The 22,862-nt window shown below is 38.8% G+C and overlaps 1 protein-coding gene across 11 annotated transcripts in view; it reads right to left on the bottom strand.

Annotated features, from left to right (window-relative positions):
• Nucleotides 1-22,862, bottom strand: part of LOC143684060 (uncharacterized) — a 126,692-nt gene that overhangs the window by 89,613 nt on the left and 14,217 nt on the right. For 7 of the 11 annotated variants that reach the window (XR_013175819.1, XR_013175820.1, XR_013175822.1 and 4 more), the window contains exons 2-4: nt 9,421-9,539; nt 8,608-8,683; nt 818-919 (exon numbers count right to left, since the gene is read on the bottom strand). Coding sequence is in view for 3 of the 11 variants with exons in the window: in XM_077160722.1 (XP_077016837.1) it covers nt 818-919; nt 8,608-8,683; nt 9,421-9,436 (194 nt within the window). In the remaining 8 variants the exon portion in view is untranslated. The remainder of the gene's footprint in view (nt 1-817; nt 920-8,607; nt 8,684-9,420; nt 9,540-22,862) is intronic. The other 4 variants (XR_013175824.1, XR_013175825.1, XR_013175823.1 and 1 more) reach the window with 1 other exon arrangement.

The following is a 22,862-nucleotide window of genomic DNA, read 5'->3' as shown; positions in this document are numbered from 1 at the left end:
AAGGGCTGAAAGGCAAAAGAGAATAGTGAACAAATATACTGGTAAATAGGCAGGCAAATCTAAAAATAAGTAGTGACTGTATAAAATAGGCATGAGAGTTTATAGGAGAACACAGGATGGAAATACTACATAGTATATACTTCAAACTCTTTTTCAAAATAATAACATTCTAAAATCTTTGTACTGCTTATGAGAGTAAAAGTGCTCCTTAATTTTAGACATTAAATATATATGTTACAGAAGGATAATACTTGAAAAAATATATAAAAGGATACAAATTCTTTAAAAAGTAGGTGAGCAGTTGGAGTAAGAAAAGGAAAAAAAAAAAGAAAAAAAACCCACCTCCAATCCAAAAAATGACAAGGGGCAAAAAAAGGAAATACAAATAGTAGGATGAACCTAAAACTGTACAACTATATACCCAATAAATGAATTGGAATAATGCATCAGCTAATAGAGTATCACACTGTATAAAAAATACCAGAAAATGAATGAATAAACTAATAATCTGACTATAGGCTGTTCACAAGAGCCACACTGAAAACAGAAGGAAAAATTGCAGTAGGGGACTGAAAATGATAACAGGAGAAATTATGTGATGTCTTAGATTGGCTCTGAAATATCTGCCCCCCTTCCAATTTTGTATGTGATAAATTTTTAAAAACAAACAAATTAAAAAGACAAAGAAAAAGATACTCCAGGTATCTTTTTTCCAGGAGAATACTAACTTGGTACAGCTATAGGAATATCAGATGTAAAGTATTACATATGATGAGTATCGATTCACCTGAAAGATATAAAAATTCTTTTTACGCACCTGATAGCATTACTCAGAAATATATGGTGGGTGGGCCACGGTGGCTCAGCAGGCAAGCATCTTGCCTGCCATGACAGAGGACCTGGGTTCGATTCCTGGTGCCTGCCCATGTTAAAAAAAAAAAAGAAAGAGAGAGAGAGAGAAAGAAATATATGGCAAAAAACTGGCATTAACCACAAAGAAAAAAATACATCACCCACTATATCAGGAAATGTTAACATATCTCTTTCAGGAATTGTAACAAACTGGCTAAAGAAATCACTAAAGAGGTAAATAAATCGAAGAACAGTTAACAAACTTGACCAAATAGTGGTAGTGGAACACTACATCTAATAACTGGAGAAAACAAAGATTTTTCAAGAATAGGAACATTTTCAAAATCTGACTAACATGAGGTTAAAAAACTAAACTCGGGGACTTCTGGAGAAGATGGCGGCTTAGTAAGACGCGCGGGTCTTAGTTTCTCCTCCAGAACAGCTACTAAACAAACAGAAATGGCAAAGAACAGCTCCCGGAGCCACAACAGAGACCAAAAAGACAGTGTACCCCATTCTGGAATGGCTGAACCGGTTGGGAGAATCCGCTGCGTAGAGATCCCTGAGGGACGCGCGCTTCCCCGGGCCGTGGCGGCAAGCGGCCGGAGCCCCTCCCTCCCTCCTTCCCGGGCCTGATGGGAGATTTGGACAGGCGGTCCCCTCAAGCCGCGGCGACCGGCACCACCTCCCACGCGCGGCCTCCCGGGCCGGCTGGGAGATTTGGTTCGGAGGTCCCCCAAGCCACGGAGGCCAGCAACCGGGGTCCCTTCCACACATGTGGCTTCCCGGTCCGGCTGGGAACTTTGAATCGGCCTTCCCCCAAGCCGCAGCGGATGGCGCCCCCCGCCACGCTTGACTTCCCGGGGCGGCTGGGAGATATGGATCGGCACTCCCCCAAGCCGCTTCAGCTGGTGACCCTCCCCCACAGTGAGAGTCTTCAAAAGTTAAAGGAGCCACAGCATGTTTTACTGGTGGGACCCACAGACAGACGAGCGCCACATACTGGGCAGTATAAGAAAAACAGAGCCCAGAGATTTCACAGGAAAATCTTTCAACCTGCTGGGTCCAACACCCAGGGAAATCTGATTAAATGCCCAGACACCAGCAAAAAATAATGGATCACGCCAGGAAAACTGAAGATATGGCCCAGTCAAAGGAACAAACCAATAGTTCAAATGAGATACAGGAGCTGAGACAACTAATTCTGAATATACGAACAGAAATGGAAAACCTCTTCAAAAACCAAATCAATAAATTGAGGGAGGACATGAAGAAGACAGGGGCTGAACAAAAAGAAGAAATGGAAAGTCTGAAAAAACAAATCACAGAACTTATGGGATTGAAGGAAAAGTAGAAAACATGGAAAAAACAATGGATACCTAAAATGATAGATTCAAAGAGACAGAAGATAGAATTAGTGATTTGGAGGATGGGACATCTGAATTCCAAAAAGAAACAGAAACTATAGGGAAAAGAATGGAAAAATTTGAACAGGGTATCAGGGAACTCAAGGACAATATGAACCGCACAAATATACGTGTTGTGGGTGTCCCAGAAGGAGAAGAGAAGGGAAAACGAGGAGAAAAACTAATGGAAGAAATTATCACTGAAAATTTCCCAACTCTTATGAAAGACCTAAAATTACAGATCCAAGAAGTGCAGCGCACCCCAAAGAGATTAGACCCAAATAGGCGTTCTTCAAGACACTTACTAGTTAGACTGTCAGAGGTCAAAGAGAAAGAGAGGATCTTGAAAGCAGCAAGAGAAAAACAATCCATCACATACAAGGGAAACGCAATAAGACTATGTGTAGATTTCTCAGCAGAAACCATGGAAGCTAGAAGACAGTGGGATCATATATTTAAATTACTAAAAGAGAAAAGCTGCCAACCAAGACTCCTATATCCAGCAAAATTGTCCTTCAAAAATGAGGGAGAAATTAAAATATTCTCAGAAAAAAGTCACTGAGAGAATTTGTGACCAAGAGACCAGCTCTGCAGGAAACACTAAAGGGAGCACTAGAGTCAGATACGAAAAGACAGAAGAGAGAGGTATGGAGAAGAGTGTAGAAAGAAGGAAAGTCAGATATGACATATATAATACAAAAGGCAAAATGTTAGAGGAAAATATTATCCAAACAGTAATAACACTAAATGTTAATGGACTGAATTCCCCAATCAAAAGACATAGACTGGCAGAATGGAATAAAACACAGGATCCTTCCATATGCTGTCTACAGGAAACACATCTTAGACCCAAAGATAAACATAGGTTGAAAGTGAAAGGTTGGGAAAAGAAATTTCATGCAAATAACAAACAGAAAAGAGCAGGAGTGGCTATACTTAAAAACAAACAAATTAGACTTCAAATGTAAAACAGTTAAAAGTGACAAAGAAGGACACTATATACTAATAAAAGGAACAATTAAACAAGAAGACATAACAATCATAAATATTTACGCACCGAACCAGAATGCCCCAAAATACGTGAGGAATACACTGCAAGCACTGAAAAGGGAAATAGACACATATACAATAATAGTTGGAGACTTCAATTCACCACTCTCATCAATGGACAGAACATCTAGACAGAGGATCAATAAAGAAATAGAGAATCTGAATATTACTATAAATGAGCTAGACTTAACAGACATTTATAGGACATTACATCCCACAACAGCAGGATACACCTTTTTCTCAAGTGCTCATGGATCATTCTCAAAGATAGACCATATGCTGGGTCACAAAGCAAGTCTTAACAAATTTAAAAAGATTGAAATCATACACAACACTTTCTCGGATCATAAAGGAATGAAGTTGGAAATCAATAATAGGCGGAGTGCCAGAAAATTCACAAATACGTGGAGGCTCAACAACACACTCTTAAACAACGAGTGGGTCAAAGAAGAAATTGCAAGAGAAATTAGTAAATACCTCGAGGTGAATGAAAATGAAAACACAACATATCAAAACTTATGGGACGCAGCAAAGGCAGTGCTAAGAGGGAAATTTATTGCCCTAAATGCCTATATCAGAAAAGAAGAAAGGGCAAAAATTCGGGAATTAACTGTCCACTTGGAAGAATTGGAGAAAGAACAGCAAACTAATTCCAAAGCAAGCAAAAGGAAAGAAATAACAAAGATTAGAGCAGAAATAAATGAAATTGAAAACATGAAAACAATAGAGAAAATCAATAAGACCAGAAGTTGGTTCTATGAGAAAATCAATAAGATTGATGGGCCCTTAGCAAGATTGACAAAAAGAAGAAGAGAGAGGATGCAAATAAATAAGATCAGAAATGGAAGAGGAGACATAACTACGGACCTCACAGAAATAAAGGAGGTAATAACAGGATACTATGAACAACTTTACGCTAATAAATACAACAATTTAAATGAAATGGACGGGTTCCTGGAAAGACATGAACAACCAACTTTGACTCAAGAAGAAATAGATGACCTCAACAAACCAATCACAAGTGAAGAAATTGAATTAGTCATTCAAAAGCTTCCTAAAAAGAAAATCCCAGGACCAGATGGCTTCACATGTGAATTCTATCAAACATTCCAGAAAGAATTAGTACCAACTCTCCTCAAACTCTTCAAAAAAATCAAAGTGGAGGGAAAGCTACCTAATTCATTCTATGAAGCCAACATCACCCTCATACCAAAACCATACCAAAGATATTACAAAAAAAGAAAACTACAGACCAATCTCTCTAATGAATATAGATGCAAAAATCCTCAACAAAATTCTAGCAAATTGAATCCAACAATACATTAAAACAATTATACATCATGACCAAGTAGGATTCATCCCAGGTATGCAAGGATGGTTCAACATAAGAAAATCAATTAATGTAATACACCATATCAACAAATCAAAGCAGAAAAATCACAGGATCATCTCAATTGATGCAGAGAAGGCATTTGACAAGATTCAACATCCTTTCCTGTTGAAAACACTTCAAAAGATAGGAATACAAGGGAACTTCCTTAAAATGATAGAGGGAATATATGAAAAACCCACAGCTAATATCATCCTCAATGGGGAAAAATTGAAAACTTTCCCCCTAAGATCAGGAACAAGACAAGGATGTCCACTATCACCACTATTATTCAACATTGTGTTGGAGGTTCTAGCCAGAGCAATTAGACAAGAAAAAGAAATACAAGGCATCAAAATTGGAAAGGAAGAAGTAAAACTATCACTGTTTGCAGATGATATGATACTATACGTCGAAAACCCGGAAAAATTCACAACAAAACTACTAGAGCTAATAAATGAGTACAGCAAAGTAGCAGGTTACAAGATCAACATTCAAAAATCTGTAGCATTTCTATACACTAGCAATGAACAAGTGGAGGGGGAAATCAAGAAACGAATCCCATTTACAATTGCAACTAAAAGAATAAAATACTTAGGAATAAATTTAACTAAAGAGACAAAAAACCTATACAAAGAAAACTACAAAAAACTGTTAAAAGAAATCACAGAAGACCTAAATAGATGGAAGGGCATACCGTGTTCATGGATTGGAAAACTAAATATAGTTAAGATGTCAATCCTACCTAAATTGATTTACAGATTCAATGCAATACCAATCAAAATCCCAACAACTTATTTTTCAGAAATACAAAAACCAATAAGCAAATTTATCTGGAAGGGCAGGGTGCCCCGAATTGCTAAAAACATCTTGAGGAAAAAAAACGAAGCTGGAGGTCTCGCGCTGCCGGACTTTAAGGCATATTATGAAGCCACAGTGGTCAAAACAGCATGGTACTGGCATAAAGATAGGTATATCAACCAATGGAATCGAATAGAGTGCTCAAATATAGACCCTCTCATCTATGGACATTTGATCTTTGATAAGGCAATCAAGCCAACTCACCTGGGACAGAACAGTCTCTTCAATAAATGGTGCCTAGAGAACTCGATATCCATATGCAAAAGAATGAAAGAGGACCCGTATCTCACACCCTATACAAAAGTTAACTCAAAATGGATCAAAGATCTAAACATTAGGTCTAAGACCATAAAACAGTTAGAGGGAAATGTAGGGAGATATCTTATGAAACTTACAGCTGGAGGCGGTTTTATGGACCTTAAACCTAAAGCAAGAGCACTGAAGAAAGAAAGAAATAAATGGGAGCTCCTCAAAATTAAACACTTTTGTGCATCAAAGAACTTCATCAAGAAAGTAGAAAGACAGCCTACACCATGGGAGACAATATTTGGAAACGACATATCAGATAAAGGTCTAGTATCCAGAACTTATAAAGAGATTGTTCAACTCAACAACAACAAAAAGACAGCCAACCCAATTACAAAATGGGAAAAAGACTTGAACAGACACCTCTCAGAAGAGGAAATACAAATGGCCAAAAGGCACATGAAGAGATGCTCAATGTCCCTGGCCATTAGAGAAATGCAAATCAAAACCACAATGAGATATCATCTCACACCCACCAGAATGGCCATTATCAACAAAACAGAAAATGACAAGTGCTGGAGAGGATGCGGAGAAAGAGGCACACTTATCCACTGTTGGTGGGAATGTCAAATGGTGCAACCACTGTGGAAGGCAGTTTGGCGGTTCCTCAAAAAGCTGAATATAGAATTGCCATATGACCCAGCAATACCATTGCTGGGTATCTACTCAAAGGACTTAAGGGCAAAGACACAAACGGACATTTGCACACCAATGTTTATAGCAGCATTATTTACAATTGCAATGAGATGGAAGCAGCCAAAATGTCCATCAACAGACGAGTGGCTAAACAAACTGTGGTATGTACATACGATGGAATATTATGCAGCTTTAAGACAGAATAAACTTATGAAGCATGTAATAACATGGATGGACCTAGAGAACATTATGCTGAGTGAGTCTAGCCAAAAACTAAAGGACAAATACTGTATGGTCACACTGATGTGAACCAACATTCGAGAATAAACTTGGAATATGTCATTGGTAACAGAGACCAGCAGGAGTTAGAAACAGGGTAAGATAATGGGTAATTGGAGCTGAAGGGATACAGACTGTGCATACAGGACTAGATACAAAAACTCAAAAATGGACAGCACAATACTACCTAATTGTAATGTAATTATGTTAAAACATTGAATGAAGCTGCATCTGAGCTATAGTTTTTTGTTTGTTTGTGTTTTTTGTTTTTTTCTTTTTCCTTTTTTTATATTTTTTTATTTTTAATTTTTATTGTTTTTTTATTTTTTCCCTATATTATCATTCTATATCTTTTTCTGTTGTTTTGCTAGTTCTTTTCCTAAATCGATGCAAATGTACTAAGAAATGATGATCATACATCTATGTGATGATATTAAGAATTATTGATTGCATATGTAGAATGGAATGATTTCTAATTGTTGTGTTAGTTAATTTTTTTTAATTAATAATAAAAAAAACTAACTTCAACAAATTTTGAGTTAATCAGAATCATACACACTACATCTGTCACAACAATGTGTTTCAGTTAGTGATCAGTATATAAAGTTCCTACAAAAAGCCTATTTGATTAAAATTTTTAAAACACAAATCTAAGTGACTCATGGATAAAAGAACAAATCACAATTCACATGCAAAAAAAATAAGAAGAGATATCAATGTGCTTTGAAATTTACAGCTTTTTTGTATATGTTATTTTTCACAAAAAAAGAAGAAAAAAAAAGTCATTGTGATGATGAAAAAAAAATATTTAAGTCCTCTAGCCTCCTATATTCAGGAGAAGCTAGAAAGAAAAATAAGAGAAGTTTATATGGTGGCCCATGACAAATACTGAAATCTGTCCTGTAACCACTTGTTGAAGGGTGCTTTGAAAACTATTGCTTTTTTACTTCTTTGATTTGTATATATGTTAAACGATACAATAAAAATTTAAAAAAAAAAAAGAAGGCATATCAAAGCTTCTGAGATGCAGCTAAAGCTATACTTCAAGGGAAATGTATAGCTATAATGCTTACTTTAAAAAACAAATTCAGAAACAGCACAATACTACCTAAGTGTGATACAATAGTGTTAGAACACTGAATGAAGCTAAATGTGAGAATGATAGAGAGAGGAGGCCTGGAGGCACAAATGAAATCAGAAGGAAAGATAGATGATAAAAACTGAGATGGTATAATTTAGGAATGCCTGGAGTGTATAATGATAGTGATTAAATATATAAATTTAAAAATGTTTTTGCATGAGAAAGAACAAAGGAATGTCAATACTGCAGGGTGTTGAAAGAGATGGTAATTAATATTTTAAAACTTTAACTTATGTGTGAAACTATAGTGAAAAAACAAAACAAAACAAAAACTTAATTATTTAAGCATCAAATGCAAGAACTTGGAAGAGAACAGCAGAAATATCTCATAAAAGTAAAAGGAAGATTATAATATATACGATCAGTTATTAATTAAATAAAAGAAAAACAGTAGAGAAGATCAACAAAGCAAAAAAATTGGTTTTCTGAAAAATCAAAATACGCAAATACCTTGTAATATTTGTCAAATAAAACAAAAGGAACAACAAACCAAAACCAAGTATGAAAATGAGCACATTGCTAAAGATACCAGAAAGTTTAAAAAGGTAATAAGAGCAGATTTTAGTAACTTTCTGAATACATTTGAAAAATTAGATACAAAAGAAATGATCCTAGAAAATACAAATTATCTGAACTAATAATTAGAAAACCTGCTTTGTCTTAAAATTTATTGAGGAAATTGAATCAGCAGTTAAAAAGCAACTTACCGGGCGGGCCACGGTGGCTCAGCAGGAAAGGACGCTTGCCTGCCATGCCAGAGGACCCGGGTTTGATTCATGGTGCCTGCCCATGTAAAAATAAATAAATAAATAAATAAACAGATTAAAAAAAAAAAAAGCAACTTACCACACACACAAAAATACTTGACCCACATGGCTTTACAGGTGAGTTTTACTAAATGTTAAATCAACAAACAATTCTACTCTTTACAAATTCTTCCAGAGAACACAAAAAGTTGGAACCCCTTTCAAGTCATTTTATAATCCTAGTATAGTACAATATAAAAAAGTACAGTATAAAATTTAAAAAGGAAAATTTCAGATTAATTTCACTTATAAGCCAAGGCTAAAAAATTCTAATGCTATTATTAAGTAAATCTGGCAATTTATTTTGTATGGTATATGCGAGGCCACATTTCATCATTTTTCCATGTGAGTATCCCCGCTATTACAGCACCATATGTTGAATTTTTGTCTGTTTTTTGGAAAGTGCATGGACTGGCAATTAAACCCAGATCTCACGTACAGCAGGCGAGAATTCTACTAGTGAACTATCATTGCACCCCCACCAGCAATTTATTTCTAAAAATCATGAATACACTGAGTTTATTCAGGAATGTAAAGATGGTTTGCCATTGCAAAATCAACTATGGTAAAATCAATAAACAGTTCAATGGAGAAAAAAACAGGATCACTTCAATAGATGCAGAAAAAATAATATTCAAAACTCTTAAGTACTTTTTAAAAAGTACAGAGTGTTATTTTCTTAATCTGTTGAAGGGTTATTTACCAGTTACTTACCGTAAATATTCTTCATGGTGAAACAATGGAAGGATTCTCTTAAAATGTGAAGACAAGGATGTCACCATCACTGCTTCTCCTGAGCATGTCCCTGGAGGTCCTTGCCAGTACAATTAGATCTTAAAAAGAAAAAAAAAAAGCTCTAAGAATTGGAAAAGAGGGCATAAAACTCTCATATTTAGAGATGATATAGTTGCCTACCTGGAAAATCCAAAAGATTCCATAGTCAAATATTAGAATGAATTGAGTATGTAAGATTGCTGACCATAGGATCAATATACAAAAATATTACATTCTTATACACGGCAATAAAAATATAAAACTATACCAAAAATAAGGTTCCTTGGAAAAAATAAAATTTCTATTGAAAGATTAAAGATGGCAAATAAAAAGGTAAAACATGTTAAGAGGTACAAAGTTAACACTGGAAACATGTTAATTCTCCTCAAATTCAATGCAAATTCACTTGTAATCTTGAGAGTCTGTGTGTGTCTGTGTATGTTTGTGTAAGCTGACAAGTTTGACAACAATCATGAAAAAGTACAGGACAAAGGCAACTAACCTATATTTAGACAATTTTGGAAAGGAATTCTGTGGCGAGACATGTCCTACCACATAGTAAGATATAAAAGCTACAGTAATTAGGACAGTATGTTACAGGTATAAGAATAGGCAAATAAATACAACAGGCAAAAAGATACACATATCTGGTGTATTAGCTAGGATTCTCTAGAGAAACAGAATCAGCAGGAGATATCTCAAATATAAAATTTATAAAAGTATCTCATATAACTGTGGGGATATAGAATTCAAGATCTGTAGGGCAGGCCACAAGCTGGCAGCTCCAATGAAGGTCCTTGATGAACTCTCAGGAGAAACTGGATGGCCAACCATGGGGATGTAAGAGTTCAAGCTCTGTAGGGCAGGCCACAAGAGAGCAGCTCCAATGAAGGTCCTCAATGAACTCTCAGGAGAAGCCAGATGGGCAACCACAGGGATGTAAGAGTTCAAGATCTGTAGGACAGGCCACAAACTGGCAGCTCCAATGAAGTCCTCAATGAACAGCCAGAGGCTGGCTGGTTGAAGTAGAAAGCATCATGGTCTCTTCTGAGTTCTCCTTAAAAGTCTTCTGGTGATTAGAATAACTATCAACTCTTACCGAAGACACTCTCCTTAGCTGACTGCAAATGCAATCAGCGTGGATGCCAGCAAAATGGTCATGATTTAACTCCATGAAATGTCCTCACAGCCACAGACATGTCAACACTTGCCCGACCAGGCAACCCCCACCACCTGGCCAAGTTAAAGATTAGCTAGCTGTGGTTCTTTGCCTGGTGAGGTGACCCAAACCTTCATTCCTGAAGTTTCAGAGCCACTGGTAGTCCAGCCTGGATTGGGCTGTTTCAGTTCTCCATTGAATTTAATCATGGGCATGATAGTACTAAGAGACACCCTGGGAGAGCTCCTATATCCCAGAAAAACTCTTCTTTACCTCCATTGTGTAGTCGCAGTCCTATTTCCCCCTGATAGTCAGGGTCAATCACCGCAGCCAGTAAAGTAATCCCATTCCGGGACCACTGACCCAGGGGCATGAATAGTCCAAAGTGACCAGGTAGTGGTCTTAGATTCTAGTTCAATGGAATCATTGTTGTTTCTCCCCCTTCTGGAACTAAAACCTGTAGACCAGCAGAGCTCAACAAGTAGTAAAAATTTTCCTAGTGGATCACAAGGGGTAATAGTGAGTGGTGCCACTCCCATTTCAACCCCTTGGTTCCTGGACCCATGAATCTTGGCTATGGGAGAAATAGCATCATACAGTGGACAATGATTCAGAACATACATAGCCTCCTGGAGAACATCACCCAGCCCTGCAAGGAATTGCATCTAGTTGGCACCATATTTAAGTTTTCAAAAGGCCATTCCACTCTTCTATCAATCCAGCTGCCCCTGGAAGATGGGGAACATGATAAGAACAGAGAATTCCATGAGCATCTGCCCAGTCCCACACTTCACATACTGTGAAGTGGGTTCCTTGATCAGAAGCAATAGTGTAAGGAATACCATGACAATGGATAAGGCATTCTATAAGTCCATGGATGGTAGTTTTGGCAGAAGCACTGTGGGCAGGGAAAGCAAACCTATACCCAGAGTATGTGTCTATTCCAGTTAGAACAAATTGCTGTCCCTTCCATGATGCAAGTGGTCCAATGTAATTAACTTGCCACCATAGGGAATGGTACCATATTGGGGGATGAGTCTGGGTCCCTGCTGCTGGGAGATTGAGCACTCAGCAGTGGTTGTAGCCAAGTCAGCCTTGGTGAGTGGAAGTCCATGTTGCGAAATTCATGCATAAACTCTACCCCTACCATCATGATCACTTTGTTCATGAGCCCATTGGGCAATGATAGGAATTGCTGGGGAAAGAGGTTAACTGGTATTCACAGAACAGGTCATCTTAACATTTGATTACTAAAACTTTCCTCTGCTGAAGTCACCCTCTGGTGTGTATTCACATGGGTCACAAATATCTTCATGTTTTTAGTCCATTCAGAATGGTCTATCTACACACCTCTTCCCCAGACCTCTTCATCACCAATTTTCCAATCATGCTCTTTCCAAGTCCCTGACTGTCTATCCAAACCATTAGCAACAGCCCATGAATCAGTATACAAATGCACCTCTGGCCAGTTCTTCCACGCAAAATGAACAACCAAGTGCACTATTAGAAGTTCTGCCTACTGGGAGGATTTACCCTTACCACTGTCCTTCAAGGACAATCCCAGAAAAGGGTTGTAGTGTTGCAGCTGTCCACTTTTGGGTGGTACCTGCATATCATGCTGAACCATCAGTAAACCAGGCCCAAGTTTTCTCTTCCTCAGCCAATTCACTGTAAGGAACTCCCCAAGAGGTCATAGCTCTGATCTGGAAAGGAGAAGATACTGTAGCAGGGGTACAGACTAACGGGATTTGGGCCACCTCCTCTTGTAACTTAGTTGCGCCTTCAGGACCTACTCTGGCCCTATCTCGTATATACCATTTCCATTTTATGATAGAGTGCTGCTGTACACGCCTAACTTTATGGCTTGGTGGGTCAGACAACACCCAGCTCACTGATAGGCAACTTAGGTCTCATGGTAACATGGTGGCCCATGGTCAAGCGTTCAGTCTCTACTAAGGCTCAGTAGCAGGCCAAAAGCTGTTTCTCAAAAGGAGAGTAGTTATCTGCAGCAGATGGTAAGGCTTTGCTCCAAAATCCTAAAGGTTTGCATTGTGATTCTCCTATAAAGGCCTGCCAAAGGCTCCAGACAGCATCTCTATTTGCCACTGACACTGCCAGCACTACTGGATCTGCTGGATCATGTGGTCCAAGTGGCAGAGCAGCTTGTACAACAGTCTGAACCTGTCACAGAGCCTCCTCTTGTTCAGGTCCCCACTCAAAATCAGCAGCTTTTCTGGTTACTCGATAAATGGATCAGAGTAGCACAACCAAATGAGGAACATGTCACCAAAATCCAAAGAGACCAACTAATTGTTGTGCCTCTGTTTTGGTTGTCAGAGGGACCAGATGCAGCAACTTATCCTTCACCTTAGAAAGGATATCTCGACATGCCCAACACCACTGGATATCTAGAAATTCTACTGAGGTGGAAGGCACCTGTACTTTTGTTGGATTTATCTCCCATCCTCTGACACACAAATTCCTTATCAATAAGTCTAGAGTAGCTGCTACTTCTTGCTCATTAGGTCCAATCAATACAAAATCATCAATATAATGGACCAGTGTGATGTCTTGTGGGAGGGAGAAACGATCAAGGTCCCTGGGGACAAGATTATAACATGGGACTGAACAACTGATATACTCCTGAGGTAGGACAGTGAAAGTATATCGCTGACCTTGTCAGCTGAAAGCAAACTGTTTCTGGTGGTCCTTACTAACAGCTATTGAGAAAAAAGCATTTGTCAGATCAACAGCTGCACACCAGGTACCAGGGAATATACTGATTTGCTCAAGCAATGATACCACATTCAGAAAAGCAGCTGTAATTGGAGTCGCCACCTGGTTGAGTTTATGATAATCCACTGTCATTCTCCAAGTCCCATCTGTTTTCTGAACAGGCCAAATAGGAGAGTTGAGTGGGGATGTAGTGGGAATCACCACCCCTGCATGCTTCAAGTCCTTAAGAGTGGCACTAATCTGTGCAATCCCTCCAGGAATCTGGTATTGCTTCTGATTTACTATTTTGCTAGGTAGGTGCAGTTCTACGGGCTTCCACTTAGCTTTTCCTACCATAATAGCCCTCACTCCACAAGTCAGGAGCCATTGTGGGGGTTCTGCCAGTTGCTCAGCATGTTCGTTAGTGGGAACCAAGATTTTGAGTGTAGAAATGAGATAAACACGTAAAACTGCAGTAAAAAAACCCTATGGTCCTGGATTCAAGCTAGAAATTAACGGCATAAATTCATGAGATACTTTATCTTACAACATTTTCCCCATAATCATATAATTTAATTTACATGCTTATAAATTCTACCATTAAATATTATACATATTAATAACAAATCATGCTAAATCATGTATTTAATTACAAAACATTTTATATTCATAAAAGAATCCTATTCCTAAGGGTTTATGGCAATTTATAGGATTTATGTATTTTTAAATATATATATATATATTTGGCATAGGCAGGCTCCAGGAATTGAACCTGGGTCTCTGGCATGGCAGATGAGAATTCTGCCACTGAGCCATCGTTGCACTATAAATCTATATATTTAAACGCACAAAATTCCCAGCTCTAACTACTAAAAAGACTTAAAAAGAATGACCAACTTAGGAGCCATGACATACCTAGTGCCATACTGTGCTCTCAAAGTACCACTTAACACTAAAAGAAACCAGGGTTTCTTACAGAAATGGCAGATCCCAGTCTGAAGTTATAGAAAATGTACAAGAGCAGCCTTTTAATGTTAGATTTTCTCATACTAGATAGCAAGGAAGCTACTAAAGAGTACTAAAGATACATCAAAAGGACTCAGGAGATAATGTGAAGGGGCTTGATGGCCAAAGATAAGGCAATCTGAACAACAATGACAATAGTAAGTAAATTACACATCAATACATTCAGTTTGTTTAAATCTACACTAAAATACATTGACTGATGACTTTTAGAGGATAATAGGAACTGATTCCCATATTTAAAACTGGCAAATAAAGGGACAAAAATTGAAGATTTACGCTTCCTTTCCTATATAAACTGTACCATTAAGAGACGAGTTCTCTTTATAAAAGTACTCCAAAAATAAATCAAGAAGGAATGACTGAATAATATAACCATTTTACAGATGCTAATAAATTAATGGAGCATTTACCAGTAATGGCTGCTATTACTGCAAAAAAAAAAAATATATATATATATACAATATGTGTCTCCTCATGGAAGAATACACTCTCCACCAAAGAAGTGGTAGTGTAGCAAAGGTATTGCACTTGTATCTCATCAAACTTGTTAGATTTAGCAACAAAATTCAGACTAAGGAAAATTCTACAACCCAGTTTCTTCAACAAATGAATGAGGAGAAAAGGAAAGGCTAGAGGGATTACTTGTGGATTAAAAGAAGGAAAAACTAAAATACAGTTTGGGGAATGCATACCTAGGCAATTAAAACCATAAAGAGAAGCAAGAAAGTGATTCCCATAAAAGTTAAGGAGGGTAATTTTCCTTTCAGAGTTGGGTTTAGAGAGAGAGACACAACTGAGCAACTAAAGAAGTTTCCTGTAAGCAACTCTACGGCATAAATACAGGTAGTCTTAGCTTCTTCACTACAGAAATAAGGAAAATCATTATCCCTACAGGGGACATGGTAGTCAAGGGTAGAAGTCTCCCTGACAAAGTGGGATATGATTCCCAGGGACAAGCCTGGCCCTGGCATGGTGGGATCAATAATGCCTTCTGGACCAAAAGGGGGAAAAGAAAGTTAAAACAAGGTATCAGTGGTTAAGAGAGTTAAAATAGAATTGAGAAGCTATTCTGGAGGTTACTCTTATGCAAGTTTCAACTAGATATTGCTAATTGCCATGGTCTGCCAAACCCGAACCAACATCATGCCTACTAATGCTAAAGAACACCTAGGGCTCTGAGATTCTACAAAAAAAGTTTCATGTACTAAGTTTGCTTTCCTGAAACCTATTACTTCCAGAAGATTCCTAGGCTAAATAAGCTCTGAAACCCAGAGGGGCCAGCCTCTCCAAAATTACCAACTAATTCCATCCCCCTATCCTATATTATGGACACCCCTTTTCAATATGAAAAAGGTAGAAAGGGCAAAGCCCAAAGATTCTTATAGAGTGGAAGATGGATCAAAAGAGAAGGTGGGGTTATAACAGAGAAGACAGGATTTAACATATGAGTACAACTGCTGAATCACTGTATTGTTACCTCTTTCAGCCTCCAATGTTTTGGAGTGGCTAGAAGGAAAAACCTGAAACTGTGGAATGGTAACACATTCCCAATTATGAAATCTGTTCTGTAGCTGCTTGCTGGAGTGTACTTTGAAAATTATTATATTTATGTATATATATATGTATGTATGTATTTCACAATAAAAAACGTTTAAAAAAAGGTCAAGAAGGAGGGTACTTTCAGGGAAAAGGGACATGCATCTGGAACATGGTACATAGAGGACTTCTGGGGAGACTGGCAAAGTTCTATTTCTTGACATGGCTGGAGATTATAGGGGTGGCTGCTCCAGAGTAATTCATATGTATTTTATGCATCTTGGGGGTGATCTGTATTATATCTTAAAACAAAAAAGCTTTTAAAATGTTTGAAAACACCTTGAAAGAGTTTGAGAAGGGGATTCTCCTACAGTTACACAGAAATGATCTATGGAAAAGGCTACTTATTGCAGGACTCTTGTAATAGCAAACAACTGGATATGACCTAAGTAGCCATTTGTAAGAGATGAGTTAGAAAAATTAGATCTATAAAATATTACACACCTATAAAAAAATGAAGAATGTTTTACACATTGATACAAAATGCTCTCTGTACTAGACTGTGCTTTGTCAGTGTGGTTAATCTTAGAGCTCCATCTTCCAGAATCCCCTTTACTGCATCATGTGAGTTAGATTTAGTCAAAGGAGGAACCTGAAATATATTTAGAATGCAGGAGCAAACAAGCAGCCATTACTTAATGAGGGTTTCAGAATTCATACACAGTAATGAATACATGCAAAGGTACCTGTATTAGTTAGGGTTCTCTAGAGAAATAGAATCAACAGGAAACACTCACAAATATAAAATTTATAAGTCTCTCATGTAACCATGGGAATGCAGAGTCCAAAATCCACAGGGCAGGCTGTGAAGCCAACAATTCCGATGGAAGGTCTAGACAAACTCCACAGGAGAGGCTCGCCGGCTGAGCAGGAAGAGAGCCTGTCTCTTCTGAATCCTCCTTAAAAGGCATCCAGTGATTAGATTAAGCATCACTTATTGCAGAAAACATGCCCCTCGGCTGATTACAAATGGAATCAGCTGTGATGCAGCTGACATGATCATGATTTAATTCTATGAAATGCCCAACACTATTGGATCTGCTGGATCATGTGGTCCAAGTGGCAGATCAGCTTGTACAGGAGCCTGGACCTGTCGCAGAGTCTCCTCTTGTTCAGGTGCCCACTCGAAATTAGCTGCCTTCTGGTCACTCGATAAATGGGCCAGAGTAGCACACCCAAATGAGGTATATCTTGTCACCAAAATCCAAAGAGACCAACTAGGTGTTGTGCCTCTTTTTCAGTCGTAGGAGGGGCCAGATGCAGCAACTTATCCTTCACCTTAGAAGGGATATCTCAACATGCCCCACACCACTGGACACCTAGAAATTTCACTGAGGTGGAAGGCCCTGTATTTTTGTTAGATTTATCTCTCATCCTCTGACACACAAATGCCTTACCAGTAAGTCTAGAGTAATTGCTACTTCTTGCTCACTAGGTCCAATCAACATATCAATATAATGGACCAATGTGATGTCTTGTGGGAGGGAGAAATTATCAAGGTCCCTGCGGACAAGATTATGACATAGGGCTGGAGAGTTTTATATACTCCTGAGGTAGGACAGTGAAAGTATATTGCTGACTTTGCCAGCTGAAAGCAAACTGCTTCTGGTGGTCCTTACTAACAGCTATTGAGAAAAAAGCATTTGCCAGATCAACAGTTGCATACCAGGTACCAGAGGATGTATTGATTTGCTCAAGCAATGATACCACATCTGGAACAGCAGCTGCAATTAGAGTTACCTCCTAGTTGAGCTTATGATAATTCACTGTCACCTTCCAAGACCCATCTGTTTTCTGAACAGGCCAAATAGGAGAGCTGAATGGGGATGTGGTGGCAATCACCACGGCTGCATCCTTCAAGTCCTTAAGAGTGGCAATAATCTCTGCAATCCCTCCAGGAATCTGGCATTATTTCTCATTTACTATTTTGATAGGTAGGGGCAGTTCTAGTGGCTTCCACTTGGCCTTTCCCACCATAATAGTCCTCACTGCACGAGTTAGAGAGTCAATGTAGGGATTCTACCAGTTGCTCAGTATGTGTATTCCAATTATACATTCTGGAACTGGGGAAATAACTACTGAATGGGTCCGGGGGCCCACTGGACCCACTGTGAGATGGACCTGAGCTAAAACTCCATTGATCACCTGGCCTCCATAAGCCCCCACTCTGACTGGTGTACCAGAGTGATGTTTTGGATCCCCTGGAATTAATGTCACTTCTGAACCAGTATCTAATAATTGCAGAAATATCTGATCATTTTCCTTTGCCCCAATGCACAGTTACACTGATAAAAGGCCACTGGTCTCCTTGGGGAAGGCTTGGAGGAAGATTAACAGTATAAATTTGTGGCAGTGTAACAGGTTCTCCCCCAAAGGGACCTGGCCACCCCTTCATTCAAGGGGCTCTGGGTCTGTAAACTGTCTCAAGTCTGGAAACTGATTAAGGGGCCGTAACCATGTTTTTGTAATTCAGGTTAGACTTCTGTTCACTTGACCTAGAACTCTTTTCTTTATACAGCTTGAACAAGAATTTAGTAGACTGCCCATCTATTGTATTTCTAGGTACCCCATGATTTACTAGTTAAAGCCACAAATCTCTGCAAGTCATATAATTTTGACTCCTGCTTTGAGTTTGCTGTCTATTATAATAGTCACGTCTACCCTGTCTTTAGTGATTAAGTGCTGCCACCCAGCTTCTGTCAAATTGGGATCTGGTCATCCCCACTGTGTTTAAGGATTCCAGTTCAGTGACAGCAGTTCCTACAGTAATATCTGACCTACAAAGACATGCAACTACAGAGCTCTCCAGGGATGATGGCACTAGCCTCACAAGTATATTTCTCGCTGTTCTGGAAAAGGTACATCATCTGGACATTCCTGGGGTGTAAGGACATGTTTTGCATGATAAATTCACTCTAACATTTCTATCTCTTTAAGCCTTTGGATCCCCTCATCTACATTATTCCAGGGCATTTCTGGCATTTCAATCTCAGGTAATGTTGGCCACCTTTTGATCCATGTTTCAACCAAACATCCAAACAAACTGTTAATAATTTTTCTAACCCTTCAAGCTATAACATTGAATGCAGAATCTCTGCTTAGTGGGCCCATATCAATAAATTCAGCCTGATCCAGCCTTATATTCCTCCCACCATTATCCCACACCCTTAAAATCCATTGCCACACATTCCCCTGATTTCTGTCTATATAAATTGGAAAACTCACACAGGTCTTTTGCAGTTTAACTTACCTCCTCATGTGTGATATTTTGTACCTCACCTTTAGGGGCCTGTTGGGACTTTAGTCTAGTTATAGGTCTGGAAGAAATGAGAGGTGGTGGTGGTAGGTCATGAAAAGAATTAGAAATATCTTCCAAGCCATTTGCTTCAGGGCATTCATTTGCAGTTTCATCTGGTGAAACAGGATTAATCACTCTAGAGCTAATTCCTTCCAGGGGAGGTTAGATGGCCAACTCCTCAAGGCACGTTGGAGGTGGGGCGGCTATGTCCTCAGGGCAGACTATTACAGTGTTATTTAGAGAAGACTCAGCATGACCTAGGATTTCAACCTCACCCCTGACATCATTATCAATCCATACGCCACCACCCCATCTTTCATGATCCCACTCCTTTCCAATCAGTGCCCTCACTTTCACAGCAGATACCATGCAACACTGAGATTTCAGTTTTTGTTGCAAAGTTGCTACTCTAACAATAAGTCCCTGAGTCTGATTTTTGACTCAGTCTACATAGCCTCAAGTCTAAGGCTACAGGAAATAAGACTTTCCTTTAGGATACTCATAGAAATTTCTACATCTGTCAGACTGCGCTTAAGCGTCTCGTTTGGAGACTTAAGCCCACTTCTTTCACTCCTTAATGTATCCAGTGTATGTAACAACAACCAGCCAACATCTCTACACTCCTTATTTCCACAAAACTCTGTAAAGGTGTCAAAAACATTATTCCCCACAGCCTGGTTCCATACAAGAATCAGGAGAAATGAATGGTGGTACTTTGACTATCTCTTTTGCACTCACTCCATGGATTGGGAATGTCATTCTGATTATAGGAATCAGAGTCCGTAGTACCTTTGAGTTCAGTCAGAGTAGAAAACCATTCATAAAAACCCATTTTTAAGATTCCGTTTCTTAAGAACCACTCCTGGTACCAAGTTGTATTAGTTAGGGTTCTCTAGAGAAACAGAATCAACAGGAAACACTCGCAAATATAAAATTTATAAAAGTGTCTCACATAACCATGGGAACACAAAGTCCAAAATCCGCAGGGCAGGCTGTGAAGCCAATGATTCCAAGGGAGGGTCTGGAAAAATTCCACTTGAGAGGCTTGCCAGCCAAAGCAGGAAGAGAGCCTGTCTCTTCTGAATCCTCCTTAAAAGGCGTCCAGTGATTAGATTAAGCATCACTCATTGAAGAAGACATGCCCCTTGGCTGATTACAAATGAAATCAGCTATTGATGCAGCTGACGTGATCATGATTTAATTCTATGAAATGTCCTCTTCGCCACAGACAGGCCAGCAATTGCCCAACCAGACAAACACATACCACCACTTGGCCAAGATGACACATGAATCTGACCATGACAATACCTATGGTGAATTTTAGGCTTTCTGTGTGATTCTTGATTCCAGGTTCAGCTCTTTTTCCTGACAGGTGATTTTGCTGACTGCTATCAGCACCACAGACTCGCTACCACAAGCAGTAGCTACACAGAGGAACCAGTTTCCCATAGATCTCTCCCTCTCTGTGGTTCTACTTAGGCAGCTGGATGTGTTTGATTTCTCACATTTCCTTGCAAGCTCTGGCCTGCTCACCATGCATATCTTTCAGAGTGACTGGTTAGTAACTTGTTCTCAAATCTTCTATCTCTCCTTTCTAGACATTCATTTCTCCAGCAAATCCTACAATTGAATAAAGTTAATTCATATAATATATTCCATATTTATCATAACTCACATAGTAACTCCATGTCCCATACATTTCCTAAGACAGAGTTAGTAAAGAGAAAAGCAGGATGCAGAATGCTGCATGCATGTATTAGGGTTCTCCAAAGAAATAGAACCAACAAGATATCTATACACACACACACACACACACACACACACACACACACACGTAGCTATTAAGAGATTATTGGAATTCGCTCACACAACCATACAACCAAAGGGACTGGCAAGTCTGAATTCCATAGGGCAGGCCACAACTTGGAAATGGTGATGCAGGTGAAACTGAATTCTCCAGGAGAAGCAGTCTGGCTGAAATAGAAGTAGAGTTAGAAATTCTTCTTTCTCCCTCTTGAAATTCTCAGTCCTCACTTTAAGGCTTCCAAGTGACTGGAAGAAGAGACTATTCTCATTGCTAAAGGCAATCTTCTTTGCTCATTGTAATCAGCTATAGATGCAACCAACAGACTAATGATTTAAATTTATCTATGAAACACCCTCCAAGTAATAATCAGGCCAGTGTTTGCTACACTAAGCTAGCCAAGTTGATACTTGTTGGTGAAATTAACCATCAACAGTGTGTATACTACCATCTATTTAAGGAAAAAAGGGGGAAGGTGTGTAGATAATACATATTTGCTCTAAAATGCACATGATCTCCAGAATGACTCACAGAAATGGGTAACTATGGTGTTTGGTTTAGCAGAGGGGTCAGGACAGGAGTGGGAGACATCACTGTGTATATATATATATATATATATATATATATATATATATATATATATATATATTTTTTTTTTTTTTTTTTTTTGACATGGGCATGCACCAGGAAACAAACCCGGGTCCTCTGGCATGGCAGGCAAGCATTCTTGCCTGCTGAGCCACCGTGGCCCCATCACTGCATATTTTACAGCCATTTGTATATTTTAAATTATGAACCATGTGACTGTATAAGTCAAAAATGAACAGGCACTTTAAGATAACCCCTCTAGGTGAATATAATTATATATCCTACATAGAGGTTATCCTCATTTTAAGCCAGCTAATTAATAAGCCATTAGGTTACTACTTACAATTAGTACTATCTATAAATCTCTTTTTTATGATTTCAATTTCCTGAACAACTGTACAAACCTTTCATCAAGACACATCTGAAACTTGGGAAATTAAAAAAGCCAACTAGAGTTTATCCTAAGAATGCAAGGATGGCACATCAGAATATCTAGTAATAGAATGCATCCTATTAACAGAACATACAATAAAAACAAGATTATCTCAAAAAATAGAGAAAAGCATTCCACAAAGTTCATTACTAAAACACAACAAAAACATAGCAACCTAAGAAGAGGATACCAATGTTCTAGTTTGCTAGCTGCCAGAATGCAATATACCAGAAACGAATGGCTTTTAAAACGAGAATTAATAAGTTACTAGTTTACAGTTCTAACGCCGAGAAAATGTCCCAATTAAAACAAGTCTATAGAAATGTCCAATCAAAGGCATCCAGGGAAAGATACCTTGGCTCCAGAAGGCTGATGAAGTTCAGGGTCTCTCTCTCAAGCAAGAAGGCACACGGCAAACACGATCAGGGTCCCTCTCTCATCTGGAAGGGCACATGGTGAACACAGCATCATCTGCTGGCTTCTTCTCCTGGCTTCCTGTTTCATGAAGCTCCCTGGGAGACATTTTACTTGGTTATCTCCAAAGGTCGCTGGCTGGCGGACTCTGCTTCTTCTGGCTACGTTGTTCTGCTCTGCTCTCTGAATCTCTTTCTTTCTCCAAAATGTTTCCTCTTTACAGGACTCCAGAAACTTATCAAGACCCACCCAAATGGGTGGAGACATGTCATCACCTAATCCAGCTTAACAACCACTTTGATTAAATCACATCTCCAGGGAGATGATCTGATTACAGTTTCAAACATAC

The sequence above is a fragment of the Tamandua tetradactyla genome, chromosome 5 (assembly GCF_023851605.1).
Source record: "Tamandua tetradactyla isolate mTamTet1 chromosome 5, mTamTet1.pri, whole genome shotgun sequence".
Taxonomy (NCBI): domain Eukaryota; kingdom Metazoa; phylum Chordata; class Mammalia; order Pilosa; family Myrmecophagidae; genus Tamandua; species Tamandua tetradactyla.
The sequence above is the reverse complement of the archived record's forward strand: the minus strand, read 5'-3'. Positions and strand labels throughout refer to the sequence as shown.